Source organism: Parus major, chromosome 1, assembly GCF_001522545.3.
Source record: "Parus major isolate Abel chromosome 1, Parus_major1.1, whole genome shotgun sequence".
NCBI lineage: Eukaryota > Metazoa > Chordata > Aves > Passeriformes > Paridae > Parus > Parus major.
In genome coordinates, this window is record NC_031768.1 from 101,873,163 (window position 1) to 101,897,004 (window position 23,842).

General features: G+C 40.5%; 1 protein-coding gene and 1 long non-coding RNA gene across 5 annotated transcripts; one reads left to right on the forward strand and one right to left on the reverse strand.

The window, feature by feature from the left end:
- Nucleotides 1-550: 550 nt before the first annotated feature.
- Nucleotides 551-14,388, reverse strand: THAP12 (THAP domain containing 12). 4 transcript variants are annotated; one of them, XM_015642502.3, is made up of 6 exons: nucleotides 14,045-14,106; nucleotides 7,485-7,634; nucleotides 6,763-6,883; nucleotides 5,168-5,275; nucleotides 4,195-4,231; nucleotides 551-3,407 (listed from the first exon to the last, which is right to left on the reverse strand). In XM_015642502.3, exons 2-6 carry the CDS (start codon nucleotides 7,496-7,498, stop codon nucleotides 1,462-1,464), a joined length of 2,226 nt encoding a protein of 741 aa, XP_015497988.1. In that variant the 5' UTR covers nucleotides 7,499-7,634; nucleotides 14,045-14,106; the 3' UTR covers nucleotides 551-1,461. The 4 variants fall into 4 exon arrangements, with proteins under 4 accessions (XP_015497988.1, XP_015497969.2, XP_015497998.1 ...); XM_015642483.3 differs by lacking the exon at nucleotides 7,485-7,634 and having other exon boundaries at nucleotides 14,045-14,388; XM_015642512.3 differs by lacking the exon at nucleotides 7,485-7,634 and having other exon boundaries at nucleotides 6,763-7,443; nucleotides 14,045-14,120.
- Nucleotides 13,892-17,453, forward strand: LOC107211058. The gene is made up of 2 exons (XR_004499604.1): nucleotides 13,892-14,079; nucleotides 15,198-17,453. It is a non-coding gene; the product is annotated as an uncharacterized LOC107211058 (long non-coding RNA).
- Nucleotides 17,454-23,842: the final 6,389 nt, after the last annotated feature.

A 23,842-nucleotide genomic window follows, 5' to 3' on the forward strand; every position in this document is an offset into this window, starting at 1 on the left:
TTAGATAAAAGAGGGGAAATTAAATATGCAGAGGAAATCCTTGGCTTTGAGGGTGGTGAGGCACTGGAACAGGTTGCCCAGAGAAGCTGTGGCTGCCCCATTCCTGATCATGTTCAAGGCCAAGCTGGATGGGGCTTGGAGCAACCTGGTATAATGGAATGTGTCCCTGTCCATGGCAGGGGGTGGAACTGGATGAGCTTTAAGGTTCCTTCCAACCCAAACCATTCAATTTTTGATGATTGATTTGACAAGCAAGTTATAAAACTGTCATGCATCAGCATAGCTGCAAAACTTTACTTTTGAACCATTTCAAATTTAATCTCTTTCCACCTGATTGTCAGAACCTCCATCACTAAAAGCACTGTAGTTAGTGCTGTCTCAAAATACTTCAAAAAACCTTGCAGAACATGCAGATCAGCAGTACTATTGCAGTTTCCTTTATCTTCAGAAAATGCCACTCACTAGTATTGCAAAAACAATGAAGAAAAAATTGCTAAAATAAAAGTACCTTAACAGAACACATTCCCAGAGGCACAGCTTTACTAAGAAATCCAATGCTATGTAAAAAGCAATTCACATTTTATTTTAAATTTCCATAAACTGTACAAAAATGTTTCATTCTCACCAAAAGTAACAGTAATATTTTCAATTTTACGTCTAGACAAACAACCAACTCTTATTTTAATTTTTCCAGAGTGAGTTTACAAATAAACACACTGTAAGATGCATGGGTTTGCATCAGAGTCGGGGCAGAGCAAACAGATTTAAACATTTGTGGAATAAATTTTACATTTTTAGTGTCTTTTAGGAATTTAAATACTCCTGCCATGCCTGTTAAGTTTAAAGAAAAAAAGTGTCTGACACAAAGGAATGTAAACAGTCATCATGAGATTAAAGAGCTTCCAACAAAACCGTAAACGTACCCCAATATCACCAACATTCACTTTACACTGAGACCTGTCCACAGCACGGCGATCGTGCAATAGCTGAATCCACTCTCCAAAATGCCACTTAAATATACATCAAAGTCTTCCTTAAGAGTTTGGGTTTTTTAAAAAAATCCTAAGTAACAGAACTGGAATAGATTGTATTACTTTTAATATTCTGAGTTTCTTTCTTAGCCTAATTCATCAGTGAATATGTAACAGCCCCATCAGATCTACAATTATAATGTACTTTTTCCACGATGCAATAAAGTAAATGAGCACCTATTTAAGCCAATCAGATGTAGAAAGCACCAAGAGCATGGGCTCGTGTCAGGCTTGATTTTGTTTGCCAAACACATTTAGTATGGACTAACAACACATAATTTAGGTTATTGACCACAGCTTGTTCAGTCCAAGGCCTGAAATGGAAACAGAATTGCAGTGATTTTTTTAAAGATTTCACCATTTTTTCTCAACAGCTTTGAAACTTAATTAAGAACAAGTTGTTTCAACAGATTGGTTAGAGTTTAAAAAGTTAGGCATCATCTGTTACTTCAGAATTGTTTGAAGGAATACAGTCTTGAAATTCCACTTTATCTGGATAGAGTTTAATGTAAGTGTCCACCATCAAATCTAAATCATGTTTTATGTCAAAGTTTATGTTCAGCAAAGCAAGGTTGCTTGACCTTTGTTGTGTCAAGGTGTTTTTCAGGTATGCCTTTAAGCGCCTTCGTCCTATTCCATATTTTTCATTCTCCACCTTCATCACTGGAAGCAAGCACAAGACTTTAAGCAATGCATAAACATTAGGGAAAAACTTTATGTCAGGCAAGTGAAGTGCTTCATAAATAGTAGCTGGAAGTTCAATATCTTTTCCTCTGTGCTTCCACTTAATTCTCCAACAGTGAAGCTCAGCAGAAAGTGTGTCTGGATTGGGCAAGTCGTTTTTGAACATATCAGCATGATGCTCCTCAGACGTATTGAATTTGAGCTGTCCCATGACTGAGGGCACTAACGATAAACATTTAAGAGCTTTTAAATGCTGTTCTGAGAAAATATCTTTTAATTCTTGAATAATATGCTCTATTGTTGGGACACTTAGGATTTCTTTGTAGTAATTTTCTGATGTCATATCAGGGTCAAAGTTCCCCTGTTGTGCCCTGCGAAATTTTCCTGGGAGTTTAATTTGTACATCCAGTTTTGTAGCCAAACTTGTGGCTTCCTCAAACCAAAATTCATGGTAAACTTCAATATTCTCCATCACTTCATTCAGAGAGTGCAACACTGCTGTTAAGCTGCCAGCTGCAAAGAACACATCTGATGTTTGTCCCTGGAGATTTTTTCCAAATGCTCTCGTAAAAGATAGAATATTTTTCATAATTACAATAGTGACAATGAAATCAAAATCTGTTAATGCACTTGAAAGTACAAATGCTCGACCAACAATGAAGTTGTTCCACCTGTCAGACAAGTCACTGGTCACAGCATCCAAGCACAGTACCAGTGCTTGCAGGAGGTCCACTAAAACCTCAAAAGTATCATGCCTGCATGTCCACTGAGAACGGCAGATCTTCTTCAACTCATTACCCTTCTCGTTATTGTCCTGAAAAACAGCAGAAATTGTGTTGTCCAGTTCTACCAGCAATTGTGGAGACTGATTAAAAAGACAGCAAACTTCTTCAATTGTTCCTAATGCAATGGAAACACCAACAACAGGAACAGATTTTGCCAGCCAAACATTTAAGGCACATGAGGAACACAGTGTATACACAGCTTGTGGATACTTTTCCAAGAGTCTTGTAGCCACAACTTTCATTTTAGAAGCAAATCCACTGGAGACGATGTAGGCTTGACCCCGACAGTACTCCATGTTTAGACCCCACTTTTCAGTAATAGTTGCATGGAACTTAACAGCTAAAATTTCAGGATCAGCCTCATATGGTAAAAACCCTATGAATTCTTCTCTTAGATTGTGAGAATCATCAACGAACCTCACCAACACTGGCAAATGTTCCTCTCCAGCTATGTCTACTACTTCATCGGTGACAATAGAAAAGAAGTGTGAGTCTCTTACTTCCCTCAGTGTCTCCTCTCTAACACAGTTTTCACAGATCTCAAGCATTTGTTTCTGCTGAGTTTTTGAACAATACTCAAGGTTGACTGCAGTCATCTCAAATCGTTTCCTCAGAACTTCATCGCCACCATTTATTCTATATTCCAGTAGAGCCTGAAAGTTACCTGAAGCAAAAATACCTTCTGGAAGTTCATCGACATTATGGCCATCCAGTGGAATATTTTGTTTACCCATTAGGATCAAAATTTCAAATAATGATTTAAGGTAATCTTTGTTTTCTCTTTCTTCCAGTGTTAAGGGGACAGCTTCTTCCTCTTGTTCTTCCCCTCCTTCCTCTGAGACAGTATTTTGCTCATTGTTTTCATTAGATTCTTGAGTTGCCTGTTTCCATTCAAAAGCTTCCTCAACTACAAAATGAAAAAATACTGTAAGTGTCAAAAATAAAACATAACATTTACCTGCCCATTACCTTTAAGTTACCAGTCCAGAGAAGAATGTTTCCAGTTTAAAAGTGAATGAGTATTTTGGAAACAATTTAGACTGGCTGGCTGAATCAAGAAAAAACTCAATTATCCTCCTGCCATATATAGTTATGCTATAGTTATGAGTCCTGCTGGAAAAATAGAAACTTCTGCAGATACTGAAGGATTCAATCTGCAGCCTTAGAAAGAGCTTAGATTGATGTAGTGATCAAACTACACAGACATTGGGTAGAGAAATTATAAACTTATGTCTCTATAGTGATAAGTAAGAATATGCCTAGAGTAGGTAAGAAATTATACTGGGTAAAATAGTTTGAGGTTTAAGCTGTAATAGTATGAGTTATAGAGTAAGTTAGAGATCTAGAAACTATAACAAGAGGTGTGTATGTGACCTGTCAGCTTAGTGACTAAGAGACAGATGCAGAGCAGCAAAATTAAGCAAAGGTGCTAGGTTAGTAAGTTTTGTGTCAACTGCCAATTGGGCTAAAGTGTTATACATTGCTGTGTAAAGAAGAAACTCAGGACTTCCTCGAGCTATGGCTGACTTGTTGCTCTAAATCTCACGCCTTGAGACTGATATCTCATCTGGCTACTTGAGCAATAAATCATGTCAAAGCAAGGTGGTCCCATCCCTTGTTTTTCATCTTGACACTGCATTACCTTGTTAGCTTTAGCAAATAAAGTTATTATCTCAAATATTTTGACTACTTACTCTTTGGCTGTTTCAATGTTCTTATTTCATCTTCACTCTTAAAAAAACAAACAAAAATAACTTTTATTGATAACAATGTCTAACATGTGACCTTAAAATATTAGCACTTCAAGATCAGATACAAATACTGTAGATGATATCAGTTAACATTTGCCAAAAAGTGCTAGAAATTTTAAGACCAGAAGGTTTCTTGAGGTAGTTTATTGCCACCATGACATTCATCTACTAACTACATGAGAACAGTTGTATTAGGAGGTTCTTCAATATTTTTAATTATTAGTAAATAGATTCCATTAAATAGATTCTATTGCAGTTTGATAATGTACTGTCAGTAGACAGAACCATATTTAATTCCATTTTCAGTCAACCAATGCAACCAAACTCACAAAGAAGTATTTAGAAATTGCCTGTGATTTTTCAGGTATAAACAGAGATTAGGAGTAGAATTCCTTTTAATTGCTAGTATACTTATAACCACAGAGACACTTTCTCCCTAAATGACACACAAAACACAATCCCACAAAAAATTTCTCAATCTTGGTTTCATCTATGGATCATATTTTTCAGAACAATAAGCTAAAACAAGCACGTCTGCATTGATTCAGATTTCAGAAGTGAACCGAAGATCACAATCAATATGCAGCAATAATTTTGGGATGTTATGCATTGGTTGTGTTCATTTGGCACTGCAGTAACAAGGAAAAGAAAATACATTTCTTGGATGGATGAAAGCATCAGCTCTGGATCAACACATTTAGTTTTCCAGATTATTCTTAAAGATTTCCTTAGCAGATAAAATTTTTATCACACATTTAACTTATAATCAGCAAAAAAGATACAGAAATAGGCAGCATAGAAAATACAAACACTCAAGTGCTAAATATTTTTATTTGACATTTTTGTGTAAAAGTTTCACATTAACTTACTTGCCTTCTTTTAATAACAAACCAATAATTTTACATTAAAAGCTTACCAGCTCTTTTATCCTTTTCCTATGTCTGCTGTGGGGATTGTTCAGGTGACTTGTAAGATCAAATATAGTCGGCACAGCATTATCCCGCAAAACTGTTCTGTATGGGCTCTGTAAGAAAACAGACATCTAGACTAGGGAATTCTTTGAGAATGTGCCCCTTACTTCCTCTCCTTCTTTTCTTGTTTATGTTATTATCCAAAAATACTTTGACTTTTTGATGCTACCAAAGAGAAAGCTAAGCTATGCAATTCACATTTCAAGGATAGAAAAAGAACACTGAAAATAAGAAGACAAATACTACAGAAAACTCCAAACTGCAAATCCTTTCTTGTTCCCACTATCTTCATATCAAAGACCCTGGATGCAATAATTTTACTTTACTGCAATATTTTTCAAAAAATAAACATTGTGGATAAAAAGACATGCATCAGAAAGGAAACATTTTGTTACTATTGTGTTTTGAGTTTTATCACGTATTTCACAATTCTAGAGACATTTAACTGTGAAAAATTTTAATTGCTTCTTTTTGTAGAACTATGAAGTCCACCAAGCACTACTGTGAAAGGTCATATTGTGGGAAAATTAATATGTGAATAAAAAAATAGAAAAAAAAGACTTCTAGATGATTGTGTAAGTGCTCCCAGTTTAAAAAAAAAAAGTATTTTAAGTAAAATTTTATATGTGGATATACTGTAAACCTGTGCTGCCAATAGTGGCTAACACTAAGTACAAAATTGTAACTGATGGCATCTGTCATTAGATTGAAATACATTTCAAACTAACTCAGTTTCATAGAGTTTCATGTCATAGTCATAATTACTTCCAATTTTCATTTTTTCTGGGATGCTGGCTAATTAGAGACCTCACTGTGTGCAATATCACCAGAACTTCAGAATTTGACCTACAAATTTCAATTATCCTTCATAACTAGAAGATTGGTTCTGCTTATGTACCAGAGTGAAATTCAGCCTAGAAATTAAAACCTCATACAAAGCCCCAAGTCCACCCTTTCCATCTGTTATGCAAGCTGCTAAACTTATATTGTTGACAAAAAGAATTGAAAGCTACTACTTCATTAACAGAAAACAGGGCTTTCATTTTAGCTGGATGAAAATATAGCAGAAAATAAATACCTGACAAATGTAAAGAGTATCTAAATCTTTTGGCCACAACAGAGTGCAATTTAACCAAATCATACCACGTACACACTTCAAGAACAGGATATAAATAAATTTAAATAATTAGAGACATGCAAACTTACATCAAATAAACTTATATAATAGTGTAATCTCTAGTGAAACAAAACAAGCATGAGGAAAGCACTGCAATGAGGGCCAGTGTTCAACAAACATATTAAACCGGCAGGAGAGCACTACTTTTTCTCTCTCCTCTGATTGTTCATTTTCATTATCATTTTCAATGGCTGTGAGCCTGTGTGGAGCCCCAGACAATGGCAGCGATCCTAATTAAGACTAAGAAATCAATTTTCCTAGGGACCAGTTACCCAAGAGCTGAAAGATTAAAAGCAGCATCCTGGTGAAAAATGTCAGTCACATTTAGCAAGATCCAGTAAACAAATGCTTGTTTTTACTTACACTTCTGCATATCATAGAAGTCTCAAAATGTTTAGCACACAATCTGTAATGCTTGTTGAGTTGATCTGGAGTTTTATCTTCTAAATCTGCCCTTCGACAGTTCTCTACCCATCTCTGACATCTGCATGTAAGGAGAAGAATTACATAATCTTAGGATAAAACAAAATCCCTCACAATTTCAAACCATATTCAAAATTTGAGTGCAAGTGACCTTGATGCAAGGCTTGGGAAAGTTCTTTACAACTTCCCTTGGAACATCCCATCAGATCTTTGTAAAAACTACTTTTTCTGCTTTTGCTCACTACTCAACATCAGTCCAGCAAATTCAGGAGTCTTTTCCCTTAATTTATATATTCTTGCCTCTGTAACACTCTCACATACACACACACACATTCTAAAGAATTCACTCTCAAAAACAAAAATTAAAAACCAAAGAAATGTGCTTGTCGTCTAAAGTCATAACATTTTCTAGGCAGTTTTTAAAATAGTTGTCTTCTCCACCTCTCTTCAAAAAACAGTATTCTTATTTATTGTGGTCACTGGGGAGTTTAGAGAAGATTTATGAAAATGAAATAATAACAACAGAAAAGCAACCATTCCACTGACAGTGCTTCCAGGCCCGAAGAATATTCTCCTTAGGTGCGTATTTTTACATGCATTTACTTCTGCTTTGGATTAGTTCTGCAAGACATAACACAAAGATAAAAAAATATTTCCCTTACTGATATGACTCCATTTAGGTATGCAAGAGACTGTTTCCTCTGGTGAGTAACCACTTGCAGTAATTGATGTAAATGCAGTAGTCAGCTTCCACTTCCCCTAATGGGGTATATGCCACCACTTTCTGAGCAACAAAGTTACTTGTTCTGTTGCTAGAATTTAGGAGAAAGCAATTTTACTATTATTTTTGACTGCAAACATGAAATTATTGTTTATAGCAATAAGGAGGGAGAAAAACAATTAGTGATTATTCAACAATATAGAAACAAAGGCTGTCTTGTCAGATGTTTTGGTGGGCAGCCCAAGTGAGGAACTCACATGTCTGAGTGGATTCACCTCTACTTTAGCTCAGTAAAGGGCAATTGTGCAGATGAAAGAGGGGAATCTCGGATTCTGATCTATGCTGGCTGAACCGTTTGCTAATCTCAATTTTTTGTTCATGCAAAATATCAAGATAACAGTGACAGTAAATACCATAAGTCAGGAATAATTTCTAATATTGTTCTTGGAGATCCATACAGAGAATGCTTACTAACAACTTAAAATAATGAAAGAAAAACAATGTTTTAAAAAATCAGATTTTTTGGCCCAACATATCTTGCACTTTTGTCTGGGCAGTGCAATCACCCCAAAAAGAGAACAGGGGAGCTTTCTTCACTTATTCAAGTGATATAAACACTCTTTTAAAGTGAGAGACCTGTAGCATGTCAACTATATTAACTCTGGCTCTCAGACTTTCTCAGTGGGTGTCAACTACTAAACAACAAGGCTGATGAGCCTTCTCTATAATTAGGGGGGAGGGTTTCAGTCCAGAGAAAGAGCCTGACCCCCATGATCTTACTTGCTTCTCTCAGTGATTCACAGAAGCTGACAAACACTGACAGAGAGCAAAGCCAGAGCTCCTTACATTATGTTAACTCCTCTGAATCACCTCCTGGCAATCGCAGGGGGACAAATTGGTGGCAGGAATGGTGCATTCAGAAGTGGCAGGCAGTTGTCAAGGGCAGGTAAACATCAGCCTGAATTCCTTACCCTCCCATGTTAATGCCAACCAGAGAACCTAACTAGGTATTAGTGATATTTGAAGATCAGATCAGAGTGACAGCAAGAGATACCACCACCTCTTCAAAGGGGGCTTACCCAAAAATAAGTCTCAAACAGATTTCATTAACCACACAATACTCCTTTCCTGATGCCTTAAGTTTTAGCTTTCATATTATCCAGATTCTGTACTGCATTAGTGTATAACTCTGAGCTTCATATAAAGTGTTAGCAAGTTCTCCTCACAGTGTAGTTAGACAAAACAAACATTTTCCAGCCTGAGAACCAAGGACACCATTGCAGCTTCAGGCCCAAAAAGTACAAACAACAGCAAATTGAGGAGAGCAATCTGGGAGGATAGGACTTCATAACCTGAAGCTGTAATTGGACAATTAACCCCAATAAGTAAATGGACCAAAACTTATAAAAGTGTGAAAATGTGTGAGCCATCATCCATCTTGGGTTAGCCTCAGCCAGGCTTTTGTACTACCCAAGGTGCATTCTTTGGCATCAAGGCCTTTTTAATAAATACCTACTTTATTCCTTTACCACTGTCTAGCCTCTGTTCTAGGTAGCCTCTCAAGGCATCATTCCCTTACCAAGTTCTTTGACAATTGCAAAAAAACTGACAGTGGCTGCTGCCTTTTTTGCTGAAGTCAACACAGCCTGTTATGCCAAATGATTTTTGCCTTTTTTTGTTTTATATATTCTCTGTATTCTTACACATATATTTGTAGCTTTGTAGCCTATTGTTGTATCTGTGGCTAGTTTTCCCAGTACTTTAAACTACCTTTTCTCTAGGCAGAAAAACAAAACACATTCTAACACTCCTGTCCCTACCTTGGCTCTGTCTGGGAACCAAGGCCAAAAAACAGCTCTTCAAGACACATCCTCAAAAACAATGTTTAGCTCCCACCTAAGGTGGGGGGAGGAGTGGGGGGCAAGATCCAGAGAAGGTTGAACTGTGGGAAACAGCATCACCTCTTATGTCTCTAATTGGTGATTTCTGTCAATTATGCTACTTTTCTAAACTGTTAAAACTGCATTCACCCCATGGGGGGTGGGTGTTTTGTGTGTTTATACCCAAGGGGCTGAACTAACTTGCATTAGGAAGAGCAGCTTGGTGGGGATGTAATTAATCAGTGACTATATTAATACTAAATATGTTTTTGGAGAGTGTCATACATCTATGCTACAGAAAGAACCATAGGTCTTTACCTTGGCAGCAAAGAATGTATCTAATGGAACTGAAATACAAGTGTTGCTGGAAGCTACCACGCTTACGCTTTAGTACACTGTCCAGCTCACACCAAAGGCTTCGGTGAAACAAAGAAGTAATAGACTGCTCAAATTTCTAGTCAGGTAGATTTAAAATGGCCTGGAGTTTAGGAGTAGTAATATGGGATAGCAAAATATTGGAAATAACTCTCACTAACCTCTAGAATGGTCATCAACAGGAATAATGTTTAGCAGAGAATTATATCCAGGACCAGCCTCTTAGAAAATAAATGCTTTTAAATAATAAATGATAAATAAAACAAAATACAGCTACGTGACAAACAACCTAGAGATGAAGGATTAACTAAGGTATATTCAGTAAAATACAAATTGGAAGTTAAACAGGAAGGATCATATACTGCCATATATTATTTGCTGTAAGTTTTAGGTAAAGAAACTGGATACACCCTTCTCACATTGAATGAGTAGTGGATGGTCAACTAGTTGATTGTGATTTTTTATTGGTAATCATTTAAGTATTTGTGCACAGGAATCTATAATGTTGTACTCTACCTATGGTAATCCTGGTAGCTTTGTTATATTTGTACTTGGAATAGTGCTGTTCATTAGGGCAGCAATTACAGAATGGGTGCATATACCACAAGGGTATAAAAGCCCAGGGATTTCTTGGTTCAGGATCAATCCCCAGAGCCATCAGCCCAAGCTGTTATCACGATATGATTAAAGTGCTGAAAGGAACCAGACATCTGAGACTCTGCTACAGAAAACCCAGGGTAGAAGCTGAAAGGGAAACGTGTCTGCCACCACAAGTGTGGCATGTCCAGGGAGTCAAACGGCACTCTTTGTTTCACTGGAGCCACCTGCCCAGGAGGAGCTTTGGTCACAGCAGTTAAAGTCTTGGGTCATGCAAATGGGACTCCCAGTGTGGCTCCTGAATGGGCAGACAGAAAAGTTTCCTCAATACCACTTAGCCATTGCTCATTAGCTTTGAAGAAGGTCTTCTTCAGTCATAAACTTTACATTTCCAGAGATCTTTACATTTTCAGACATCTCATGGAAGTTGCAATGGCATTTTACTGAAATGCAGCTGGAGTAATTATATTATTAGTATTGAAGTGTATTATCTCAGTACTGGTCAACTGCAGTATAACAGCATCTCTTTGCTTAAGAAGTATTTTGTTCTGAACACTCATACCTCAACTGTAACTCAAGCCACCACGATGAATAGAGCCACGATCACAGACGAGAGTTAACGTATCTTACTGTGGGGATCACAGCCCAGACTGCATAGAAATGTAAAATACAAAACCTTATGGAGGTAACAGAAGCTACTTACACTAGTTAGATGTGAAAAGACAACATACCACCCATTAAATGCTGGTGGTTCTTCTCCAAAGGCTAATCTCTGAAACCTCTATCTTCTCAAGTAGCCAAAATGAAAGAAGGTGGTCTTAACAGGTTAGCTCTCACTGACTTCTGAAAGATCAGACTTGGAATGTCTAATTAGAACTGCTTAGCACTGAGCTTGGAAAACATTAAAGGCAATTACCCAGCCATTATGGAAATACTGAAAACAGTAAGGCAGTAGAAACAATTTACCCAGGACTATCCATTTGCCATCAATGATTTTTTAAAATGAAAATTTATTTTAAGACGTATTCTAACAATTTTATTTTCAGCTTTCCCACTGTAAGCTGCCAAGTGCAAATAATATTTTGGCACACAGCACTTTGCTCACCATCCCAGTCTGACCTACAAAAGTGAAAACAAGCAGTACAAGGAACATATTGTCATTCCGTCTGCAGACTGCTGTACATCAACCCACAGAATAAACCAACACCCTCAAGTCTGTAAAACCAAAAGGATGCATGGATTTATCAGTCTCTAAATGCTCTTGTAAAATAGAATATATGATCAATTTTGGACAGGAAGTTTTAAGATGTTAAAGGGGACACTTCTAGAGAACTTAGAACATCTTTGTCACAGACTGTTTTTAAGAGCACGAAGATGATATGAACAGTTTATGTATAGTTTCTCCTCTCTCTGGACAGAAGATTCTGCCCCTCTCTTGTGAGATCCCATACGAAATACTGTGTACCATAAGCCCCAATATAAAGAAAGACAAAGAAATGCTGGATCAAGCCAAGAGGAGACCACAAAGTAGCAGAACATAAGAGAACTGGAGCGCCTGCCCTATGGAGACAGGATGAGAAAGTACTGGCTGCTCATCCTGGAGAAGATTAGGTTGTACAGAGACCTCACAGTGCCTTCCAGTGTCTGAAAGGGCCTGCCTTCCAGAGAAGTTGGAAGAGGAACTCTGTATCAGGAATTGTACTGACAGAACAAGGGGGAATGGATTCAAACTGTAAGAGGGGAAGTTTAGGTTAGATATATTGAAAAAAATTTTTATAGTGAAGGTTTGGAGGCCCTGGCATAGGTTGCCCAGAGAAGCCAAGGCTGCCCCATTCCTGGAAGTGTTCCAAGGCCAGGTTGGATGGGGATGGAAGCAAGGTGGTCTAATAGAAGGTGTACCTGCCCATGGCCTGGAACGAGATGAGCTTTAGGGTTCCTTCCAATCCAAACCATCCTAGAGTTCATAAAATAGAGTTTTAAAAAAACTAATCTTTAAAATGTAATCATTTAGTCACACACCTTTAACTATATCTCCGCACTGCTAGCATGGAAAGAGCTCATTCAAAATGTCCTTCCATAAAAAAATTATCAACTGAAGAGGGTATTTTCTTCATGCAGTAAACTGTCACCTGCTGACGAATTCTGTACAGCTTGATGTGATTTACGTTTTACAGAATGGACCTCTTACAAATTAAGACTGAAGCTGAGACAACACAGAATTTCTTCCACACAAACGGAAGACATTCTTTTGTGTGAGATCCTGAAGGTCTCACAGGACAGAAGGCAGAAAGAGACAGTAGGAACAAATCATAAAAATGAAAGAATAATAGGTAAGCAACCACTTTGATTACAGTTCATATTAAAGCAAAAGCATATGGAATATGGATTGTACTACAATACTTTTCATGTACTAGGCATCAAGAATTCTGGATAGCCAACCTTTATAGCAAGGCATTGCATTCATCCAGGAGAACTTCATAACAGATCCAAAATCACAACTTTAGAGAGCAGCTACTACCTATATAAGCTTTTTGTATCTTCATTTGAAATTGCTTGGAGGGTCCATGTCCTTACAAAATACTAGATATGCATAATTTCCATGGGGTTTTGAATTTTCCAAAAATCAGGTCAGGCAGCTTCACAGAAGGAAGCAAGTAAATATCATGTATAAATCATAAAAAAAAATTCAGCCTTAACTATCTACTCTGAGAAAAGAGGTAACTGGTATTGCTCTATGCCTATGCACCTTTCAGTATTGTGAGCATCATGTTAAATCAAGTGATTTTAAGAGTGTTATCTCGACTTAAGGGTGAACCTTTACATGAGGGTTTCTATGTCAAAGTAAATGATTTATATTTCATAGTATTTTCCACTGTCTCTCACTCACACACTTTTTGCTCTACCAGTACACCACCCCTGCTTTTCACCCATTGGGAATTTGTCCCATCACTTCTGCTGCTGCTCATGATGCTTTGCCACCATCCCAGCAGCCCTGAGACAGTTCCTCCCTGTCGCAGCAGTATCCCATTCGCCATGCACACACCCCATCGTCCAGCACCGCATTGCCTAATACACAGAGCAGGACCTCCACTGCTTGAGCCAGTGCGGAGCCTGCGCGGGCTCCCCACAGTGCAGGGCTCCCCTACGTCAGCCCATGGCTCCGGCACCCTTCCAGCTGCCCCACATCTCTCACAGCCATACATCCATTGCACCGCCTCTCGCACACCCTCACCCTGCCCACAGGCAGGTAGCTCCCACCGCTCTCTCGGCCAGGCACCCCTCCCCGCCGCGCCCCGGAGCGGCGCCGCTCCCATCCCTCCCACTCCTCCGAGGGGCGGCAGCCGCTGCCGTCCCGGCGCAGGCGCAGCCGCCCTCCCGCCTCCCGCCGCCACAGCCCGGAGGGTCCCACGGCCCCGCCCCGCCGGCGCCAGAGCGAGCGCGGCCTCCGCAGGCACCATCGGAGGTCGGGGCGCCCGCCGGCCACGCGGGTAAGGAGGCGCCGTGAGGGAGGCGCGGGCGAAGCAGAGCGGGCAGAAGGGAGGGAGCCGGCTCCCCGGCACGGGTCTTCAGGCAGGCTGTGGGCCGGCGGCGCCTGAGGGGGAGAGCCGGGCGCCCCTCCTCCAGCCCGCCCCTCCCGAGATGATCTCACCTGGCTGGATCCCGGGGGAAGCGGAAGAAGGCCAGGTCGGACTGGGTGCTCTTGCGGGTGCAGTTGGGCGCCGCGCAGAAGTTCGGCATGGTTCCCCCGGCCGGCGCCGCTGCCCCTTTAAATCCGCGGGCCGGCGGGGGGAGGGTGCGTGTTGGGGTGGAGGAAGAGGAGGAAGAGGAGGAGGAGGCGGCGGTGGCGGCGGCGGCCGGAGGGGAGGCAGGGCGGGAAGTGGCTCCACAGTGCTGTGAGCGGCCGGGAGGATTCAGCGCCGCGCTCCGCCGGGCCGGGGCCGCCTCCTTCCCACACTGCACCGCGCGCACCCGCGGCGGGAGCGGCGCTGCGCGTGCGCGCGGGGAAGCGGACGCCGTGGGGGCGCGCATGCGCGGGGGGTCGGGGGTTTGTGTGTGAATTCCGCCGTGTGCGTGTTACGCTCTGTGTTGCACCGCGTGTGTTCATGACACGGTGCGTGTGTTCATGACACGGTGCGTGTGTGCATGACACGGTGCGTGTGTTCATGACACTGCGTATGTTCGTGACACCGTGCGTGTGTTCGTGACACCGTGCGTGTGTTCGTGACACCGTGCGTGTGTTCGTGACACCGTGCGTGTGTTCGTGACACGGTGCGTGTGTGCATGACACGGTGCGTGTGTTCATTACACCGTGCGTGTGTGCATGACACGGTGCGTGTGTGCATTTCACCATGTGAGTTACGCTGTGTGCACGGGCTGTGCCGTGTGTGTGTTTTATGGCATGTGCATTTGTGTTACACCGTGCATGTAAGGCCATGTGTGTGTTACAGTGTGTTAGGCCGTGCATGTGATGCTGTGTGCTCGTGTGTCGCCCAGTGTGCGTGCACATGTTGTGGCGTGCGTGTGTTACACTGTGGCCACTCCAAAAGCCAGTGTAGGTGGGATATCGTAAGATTTTTTGTACATATAAGCACTTTTCTCTGCTCCCCAGCTCTTCTCCAGTCCAACTTACTCATCTCAGCCTGCTCTTCCTGCTTGATCCTGATAAGTTATCCCTTTTTTTTTTTCATTCACATATTTGCAGCCCTACATAGTTTTCTTATCTAACCCCCAGTCTCCAAGCACAGAGTTTCCAGGTTCCCCATTAACTCCACAACTGGTTTCCCCCCTCTCTTTGCTCACAGCTCCTGGTCACCAGCCAGTGTCCAGCCAGCCAGCCTCATTGTTACAGTTCTGATCATTTGTGGCTAAGTTTCGCTTAGTTTCCCTCCCTGAGGAAACTCACAGAGGGGTGAGTGGAGCGGGGCAGGGCTGGTGTGCCTTCACCTGGGGCTGCTCCCCATTTGTATGTATGCTACACTGTGTCTGCTTTAAAACCAGGCATAGGGTGGACATCGAAGTCATAACGTTGTTCTCTTGTCTTACTTTCTTTTGTTTGGCTCTAGGAGGATGTTGTTACGCTGCAGCCTGACGGATAATCCCACACAGAATCACTGAATCAATTAGGTTGGAAACGACCTCTGTGATCATTGAGTCCAGCCTATGACTGTTCATAACCTTGTCAACTAGACCAGAGCGCATCCAGGCTTTCCTTAAACTTCTCCAGGGATGGTGACTCTACCATCTCTTTTGGCAGACCCTTCACATACCTGAGCACCCTTTCTGTGAAAAAAAAATCCTCCTGATGTACAGCCTAAGCCTTCACTGGCACATCCTGTCGCTGGTTGCTAGGAGAAGAGGCTAAAACCTGGCTAAAACCTCCTTTCAGGTAGTTAAAGAAGTAGTGATAAAAGCCACAAGCATTTGAAGTAATGAAATAATTAGATAGAAGTTGTAGTGGTCAGAAGCCAATATTAGGTAAAACTAAAATAAAGCTTAGAAAAAAAAAAACAGGATACAGAAAACTATAAGTAGGTGAGGGCTCCCTCAGCAAATATGTCCTGTTTAAAAGTAGGTGGAGCACCTATGGAATTATAAATACTGATAGCAAGTGATGATGGTTTCAGGTATAATATTGTAGTTTTAAGAATTCTGCTGTGATACATCCTTTTTGTATCTTCACATAAAAAATCCTCCTGATCTGGAGATGTGCTGGGCTTTAGGAAAGATAATACAAAGACACAAAATAGTCAATAGTGTAAGTTTTCAAATGAGCATAAAGGAAAAATAACAAAGAAACCCCTACTTATTTGATTACTTTTGAGCTTCAAATATTTTAAGCTTGCTTCGTCTAGTATGAGCAGGATTGAAGCTTTTACATGAGGAAGTCTTGTCATCAAGTGCTCTTGACCAGTTATAATAACATCAGTTTATTTAGTTTTAGTTGATTGCCTGAATTCTACCTTGGGTGTGTAGCTGAAGTAGTTTTGAGTAGTCATTTAAGCTAATGCTAAAGAGAATTGCACTCCATTGGTTTGACTTTACTGGGCAGTCACCAACATTCATGGACAGTGAACTGTAGAAATTAATTACTCAGATAAGTAATCTTTTTTAAAATAAACTAATTTAGGTTAGATTTAGACCAGATAGCTGCCATCTGATATGTGGTGCAGGTAGCATAAATGTTCATGCTGATAAAAGGAAACAAAAAAAAAGAGAGCAGGATCATTTTCAATTGTAGTAAGAGTATAGGAGCATAATTGCATAATGTTAGAGTGAATTTTAAAACACTTAAAATCTGTTTCAGTAGGAAAAAATTACTTCTCACATAGCTAATAAGAAAATTGTATCTTCTGCCCAATATTTTCTCCTCCAAATTGCTTCACCAAACAGAAGTACTGGCATGCTAAACTCCTTTTTGGGGCTCTGAGCAAGCTAGACCAGAATGTTACCATGGCAGTATTAAAATTAAATTGCAGATATTTCTGAGCTGCCACTTCTGACCAAAGTCTCAGCTGATACTGGTTGTATCTTATGAAGCACTATACAAGTATGTTATGGCTGTTACCTTCCAGATGTGTGTATATTTGCATAGAAGCTATCCTGATGAAATCAAGGCAAGGACTTGTTTATAAAGTAGACTTACTGAGGTCTGCTGGATGGTGGGTTTTATGTGGAAACTTATTCTTAAGTGCTTTCTATGTGATGGAAAGAAAATGGACTTAATAGTTTTCAAAACACAGTAGTAATACTAGAAGCATTATTTAAAGCACGTTATTTAAAAATAAAAATTAGTTTACATTACTACTTAGTTGGAAATTTCAAAAATTATCTTCTGTTTTAGAGTGCAGAAATCCCTGAAATAATTTTTCCTGTACAGTAGCCTTTGAAGTGTACACCTGTATTTTAAATAATCCTCTTGAATATTCAATTCTTATTCAGAATGTGTTTCCAGGTATGTCTATAGAACATTTAACAGGGATTATATACTGTATTAGTGTTGAACATATAATCTGTATTCTTAAATTATATATATGTTATATAAATTATTCTTAAAGGAATTTTGTGTGTTCGTGTTGCTTTTTTCCCCGTGTCTTCAAAGATAGCTGCATTTTAAATACAGAATTTTCTCTCACATAATAGTGGGTATAAAATAACTTTATCAGTGTGCTTCTTGAAATGGACTGTATGTCTTTTTCCCAAGGTGAAAGTTGGTATGCCTTAATTTTCTGAGAGTACTGTTAGTGTGACTGTGTACTCCTGCAGGTTTCCTGCCATGAAAAATTCATTTGCAAGAGAATATTTAAAGTCTGAAATGCTTCTGTGATTCTTTTTACTTATACATTTGTCTTCCAAGCATTAAAGCCCCATTGTTGGGATAACCTGTGTGTAAATCCTAAATGGACATCAGATTAATCTCACAGAGCTGGTTTTGTAGACTTACATCCAGAAGTATCTATTCACAGTAACTCTGTGATCCCCAAGATACTTCTATCCAGAAGGGTTCACAGAATCACTAAGTTGGAAGAGACTTTCAAGACTGAGTCCAGCCCAGACCTAACACCTCAACTAAACCATGGCACTGTGTGCCACATCCATTTGTTTTTTTAAACACATCCAGGGATGGTGATTCCACCATTTCCCTGGGCAGACCATTCCAGTACTTCATCAATCTTCCCATAAAAAACTTTTTCCTAATATTCAACCTGTATTTCCCTTGGTGCAGCTTAAGACTGTGTCCTCTCCTTCTGTTAGTTGATGCCTGGAGAAAGAGACCAACCCCACCTGACTACAAACACCTTTCAGGGAGTTGTAGAGAGTGACAAGGTCGCCTCTGAGTCTCCTTTTCTCCAGGCTAAACAACCCCAGCTCCCTCAGCCATTCCTCACAGGGTTTGTGTTCCCAGCCCCTCACCAGCCTCGTTGCCTCCTCTGGACATGCTCCAGCATCTCAACAGCCTTCCCAAACTGAGGGGCCCAGAACTGGACACAGCACTCAAGGTGTGGCCTCACCAGTGCTGAGTGCAGGGGAAGAATGACCTCCCTGCTCCTGCTGACCACATCCTGATCCAGGCCAGGATGACATTGGCCCTCTTGGCCACCAGAGCACAGGGCTGGCTCATGTTCAGCCAGCTGTTGACCAAAATGCCCAGGTCCCTTTCTGCCTGGGCACTGTCCAGCCACACCATCCCCAGCCTGTAACATTGCAGGGGGATTTTGTGGCCAAAATGAAGGTGTCGGCACTTGGACTTATTAACCTTCACTTTATTGGACTCTGCCCATCCATCCATCCATCCATCCATGCATCCATCCATCCATCCATCTATCCAATTGTTCCAGGTCTCTTTACAGGACCTTCCTACTTTCTAACAGATCAACACACACACCCAGCTTAGTGTCATCTGCAAATTTACTAATGAAAGATCAATACCCTCATCCATGTCGTCAGTAAAAAATATTGAACAGACCTGGCCCCAGCACAGCCCCCTGAGGGACACCACTGGTGACTGTCACCAGCTGGATGCAGCACCGTTCACCACCACTCTCTGGGCCATCCAGCCAGTTCCTAACCCAGCACAGAGTGCTCCTGCCCAAGCCGAGGGCTGACAGCTTTTCCAGGGCTGTGCTGTGGGGAACACTGTCAAAGGCCTTGCTGAAGTCCAAATAGACAACATCCACAGCTTTTCCAATATCTACCTGGTCATAAAAGGAGACGAGGTTGGTAAACATGACCTACCTCTCCTAAACCCCTGCTGGCTGGGTCTGATACCCTGGCCATGCTGTAAGTGCTGTGTGATGACACTCAGTATAAACTGTTCCTTTACCTTACCAGGTACTGAGGTCAGGCTGAGTGGTCTATGATTGTCAGGATCTTCCTTCCCACCCTTTTTGTGAATGGGTGTCACACTGGCCAGCTTCCAGTCATCTGGAACCTCCCCAGTGAGCCAGGACTGCTGGTAAATGATGGAGAGTGGCTCCACAAGCTCAGCTGCCAGCTCCTCCTCACCCTGGGATGGATCCCATCTGGTCCAATAGATTTATGAACATCCAAGTGGCTCAGCAGTTCTGACTGCCTCCTCCTAGATAACAGGGGGAACATTCTGCTCCCTGACACCATCTACCAACCCAGGAGGACAGTTATATTGAGCACAAGCTGTCTTTCTGCTTAAGACTGAGGCAAAGAAGGGATTAAGCACTTCTGCCTTCTCCTCATTTGCAGTTACTGAGTTCCCTTCTGCATCCAGTAGAGAACAAAGGTTTGTCTTACCCTTCCTTTTGTTGTTAATGTATTTGTAAAACCTTTTTTTATTTTCCTTTACAAAAGTTGCCAAATTAATCTTGAACTGAGCTTTGGCCTCCCTAATTTTTTTCCTACATGACCAAGCCAACCCCCTTAAACACTTCCTGAGAGACCTGACCCTCCTTCAAAAGATGGTACATCCTCTTTTCATTTCTAAGTGCCTGCTGTTCTGAAGAACTGGAAGGCAAAGGGGGAATAACCAAGTCTTGCAAGTGGTGTCTGTCAGACCTCTGGGGACAGGTGAATTCAGGCTGAGTATGCAAGACTAGTGACCAATATGCAACTTAACTCCTACCCTAAGTTACACTAATGCAGCATCCCAGCTCCTCTCTTGAGGTTAGCTTTTTGCAAATTGAAGTTAACAATGGCTATGATGATATTAAAAGGTTATCAGACCAAATTTCCATTGCATTTTCTGTTTCACTGGGATCATTGTTATGGTTCTTTTTCAAGGAATGGTGATTTTCATAGGTTTTCTATCAGATCTTCAATATGAGGAAACCTAGAGGGCCACTGTCTTTGCAGCACTGGACTTTGATGTGAGGATCTGCCCAAAAACCATGGTTTTGTGCACAGGTTGTCTGACTGCTCTTTTCCCTATTTGCTTTCCCCTGCACAGGGTTGTCTATTTGTCTGCACAAGCCTTGTTAATCCCCAGTGTTAACATCAACCTCTTAAAGGACCTGTTCCTTGACCAAAATTTCACTGAAGACTGCAGTGTGACAATAATGCTAGTTTCTGGTTTGCAAATGCAGCACCAGCTTGCTCTTCTGTTGCTGTTGTCACCCTACAGCAACACTTAAGTTTAAATTTGAATTTGCAAGGTGTTCCAGGATTAATGTAATTTCTAACACTTGTATTAGGGTTCCAGGATCAATATAATTAGGATCAATATAATTTCCAACACTTGTATTAGGGTTTTATAATCTTCAATATTCACTTATTTCCTCAGCATTTATAGCATACTCAGCCTTGTAAAAATAATTAGTCAAAATCAGGAGCAAATAATTTGTTGGTGAGTTGAACTTTAAAGCAGTAGATAGTCTGTTGATGGGTTAAAAGTGGAACTTGAAAGAGAAGATGCAAGCTTCACTAAAGTACAATGCAAATCAGGTCCCAGTGTGACTGAATTCTGCTAATTGCTGATCTGGGATATATGTCCTTTGAATGGCAGAAGCTTGTTAGAGATACCCAGTGTTTGTGTAACACATACATGCCATAGATAAGGGCTCAAGTGGCTCAATGGAGCAATAACTTCAATACTTTGCCTTATTCCTTAGCTTCCTGTTCTGAGCAAGCAAGTTTATATGTTGTTTGCCAATACAGCAAGCCACAAAGAGTGTGGAGGTTTTAATCTACCTCCCAAGATTGCAATGGGTACCAGGTTTAATTCCTTCTTTGATATGCCACAGAATGACACAAGTGATTTTTTTCATTAGCTGAGGTCATGTAATTGAGTTTTTGCCTCAGTGTGGCAATGTGTATAAAGAAATGCTCAACTCAATACACAGTGGCATTTTGATGCATTTTTAATGCTTGATTAATTTAGATACTTGCAGCTCAGAAGCTGTTAGGATTTGTGAAACAAAAGCATTTGTTGAATAGAATATGTATTACTTTGAATAGGGAGGAAAATTATCTATTGACTGGCAACATAAAGCTATCCTTAGAGAAAGTAGTTGAAATATCTTTGTGAATTTAAATACAAATAGTCCTGGGTGACAATCTGTCTGACAAGGCTGTGTATAAAAAGCTCTTCTGCAAGTTGCCAGCACCTAGACACTGTTGAGGCTCCTGCTTTTCTATTAGCCAAGAGCAAAAATATGATGGGAAGGTGTTTGAGTGAAGAGAGATTTTAGCAGTGGTCTGAGGGCAGAAGAATGACACTAAAATAGAGATGCTCATGTCAGGAAAATGTATCGAGTCACTGAGTAACCTGTTAGGAGAAATGGAAACTCCATTGGTTAAACCACTTGGAAACAAAAAAAAGGCCAAGAAATAATTTAATTTCTGTTAGAATCTAGGCTATTTTTCTCTTATGCAAGACATGGAAGACACTTTAAACTATCCGTACATGCCCTAAAATTTGAAATTATCCACAGTTTATTCATCTTAGTATAAAAAGCATAGTGGATTTTTTTATTTCTTTCTCAGTTGCTGGCAGACTGAAACATTTATAAATTTTTCCCCTTGATTTTCCAATTATACTTCTAAAATTACTAGTATAAGTCTCTTGGAAGCTGGAAATTCACCGTTTATCTCATAAAAGCAGCAGCTGCAACAGCTGTGCCTGGTTTCTTATATAGTAAAAGGCTGAAGCACCTTTCTTCTACCCATGAAAGGCTGCTGTGAAGAAAAGGGATTATTGCAGAGCCTGTATCAATCAGGTTGTAGTGATGTGAGGGGAGGTGTAGTTAATAACTCATCGAGAACTGCAGTGAGGCTGCTCCACTCATTTCCTATGAGCTCCTAAAGAGCTGAGAAACACAGCTTTGTCTGGTGACCCAATCTGTATACAAAATCACCTCCCTGGGAAAATCATAGCTCTTCCTTGGGCCACCTCACTGCTGAGGCTTCCAAGCTTATTTTCTTCCTCTCTTCTGTTGTATTTAAGGATAAAAGTAAGTGTGGTGAGACACAGAATATTCTGTTAGCACCCAGAAAGTGTGGTTAATTACACCAGTGTGTGTTATTGATGAGATTCATATTACTTAAGCCAACGGGGAATCTGAAATTGTTGGGTTGTACAGAACATAACAAAAAGTATTAGAGATTGATGGTCATTTCTTTCCCTTTCTGAAAGGAGGAACAGATTTTGTTTAAATGCATATAATTGAACAAATTCTTAAAAAGAATACTCAGCAGTATGCTTTTATAAAATTAATCATGGGATCCCAGAGTGGTTTTGGTTGGAAGGGACATATAAAAATCTGGTTACAGCCCCCTACCATGGGCAGGGACACCTTCCACTTGACCAGGTTGTTACAAGCCCTGTCCAAACTGGCCTTGAACACTTCCAGGATACCACAGCTTCTCTGGACAACCTGTGCCAGGGCCTCACCACCCTATATATAATGCCTGGCTGTTATATATCATTGTCTGTCATTAATTTTTAAAATGCATTATAAAAGTGGGAAATGAAGGCACAAGAGAGATCACAACAACTTGCAGAGTGTTGCTCATCAGGTCACCATCAGATTAGAGTTCTTAGCTCCCCTTGACCGACAAATTAATTTGATCTTGTGGTTTTTTTACAGTGTTGAGCTTTGCTTCCTTAGAAAAAATGACAAAATGCTGCTGTCAACAAGTTTGTATCTTGTTTTACTTTCTGGACACTGAGAAAGTGCTCTGTAATTTTGGGCCTCCTTAAATGATGACTCAGAGAGCAAGGATGTAGGTAATGAGGATTGAAAAAATGATGGGTATCTGTGAGGCATCTAAGGCTAGAAAAAATGCTGGCATTTTCACACTGTATTTTTTTCCTTTACCTATAATGACCTTGTTTATTTTATATGAGTTTACTGACAGAATGTGGGACATTTAGCCATGCTTCTGTATTAATGAAATTTTAATGAAATGAGCCTAAACCATATTGTCTTTTCCTCTTCTCATTTTTTTAGCCAATAACTGGAATATTTGATATTTTGGTCATTAGACATAAAGAAATGCTGTCAAGTTTCAGTCTCCTGGATTAGGCTAGGAGATCTGAGCTGGCTGCGTGCAGTTATTCTGATTTCAGACAACCCTAGTTTAGTTTACAAAAAAGATCTGTGCTGGTTTTGGACTGTTTAAGGCTGTACAGCAGCGCAGAGATTGCTGTGTGATCTGGGATTTGACTAGAGAAGACCCTCCTGATCACACCTTGGGCTTGGGGGTAGTTTTGGTTCCTCTGCTCAGACAACCTTGGTTATTGATCCCAGCTGATCAACTGCTGCAGAGCTCTGACCTTGTTATGCTTTTCAGGACTCATTATTTACGTGTTTTGGGCATTTTTTGACTTTGTCCATGCTATCTCAGCCCTCACATTTTTCTGGGTAATGGGGAATGGATTGTAAGCTAGTCTGAAGTAAATGGTAACATCATGGCTTTAACTACAAGGAAAATTTGGCTTTTGGACTTTCTGAATCTCTCATACATCTCCAAGTCTGGG

Bases quoted from the DNA above. Each gene is read 5' to 3' on its own strand.
- THAP12 (XM_015642483.3), bottom strand. From the start codon at position 14,133: ATGCCGAACTTCTGCGCGGCGCCCAACTGCACCCGCAAGAGCACCCAG. The intron at 6,884-14,044 runs GTGAGATCATCT...CCTTACATGCAG, and splicing joins TTCCCCCGGGATCCAGCCAG to ATGTCAGAGATGGGTAGAGA. The intron at 4,232-5,167 runs GTAAGCTTTTAA...TGTTTTTTTAAG, and splicing joins GGAAAAGGATAAAAGAGCTG to AGTGAAGATGAAATAAGAAC.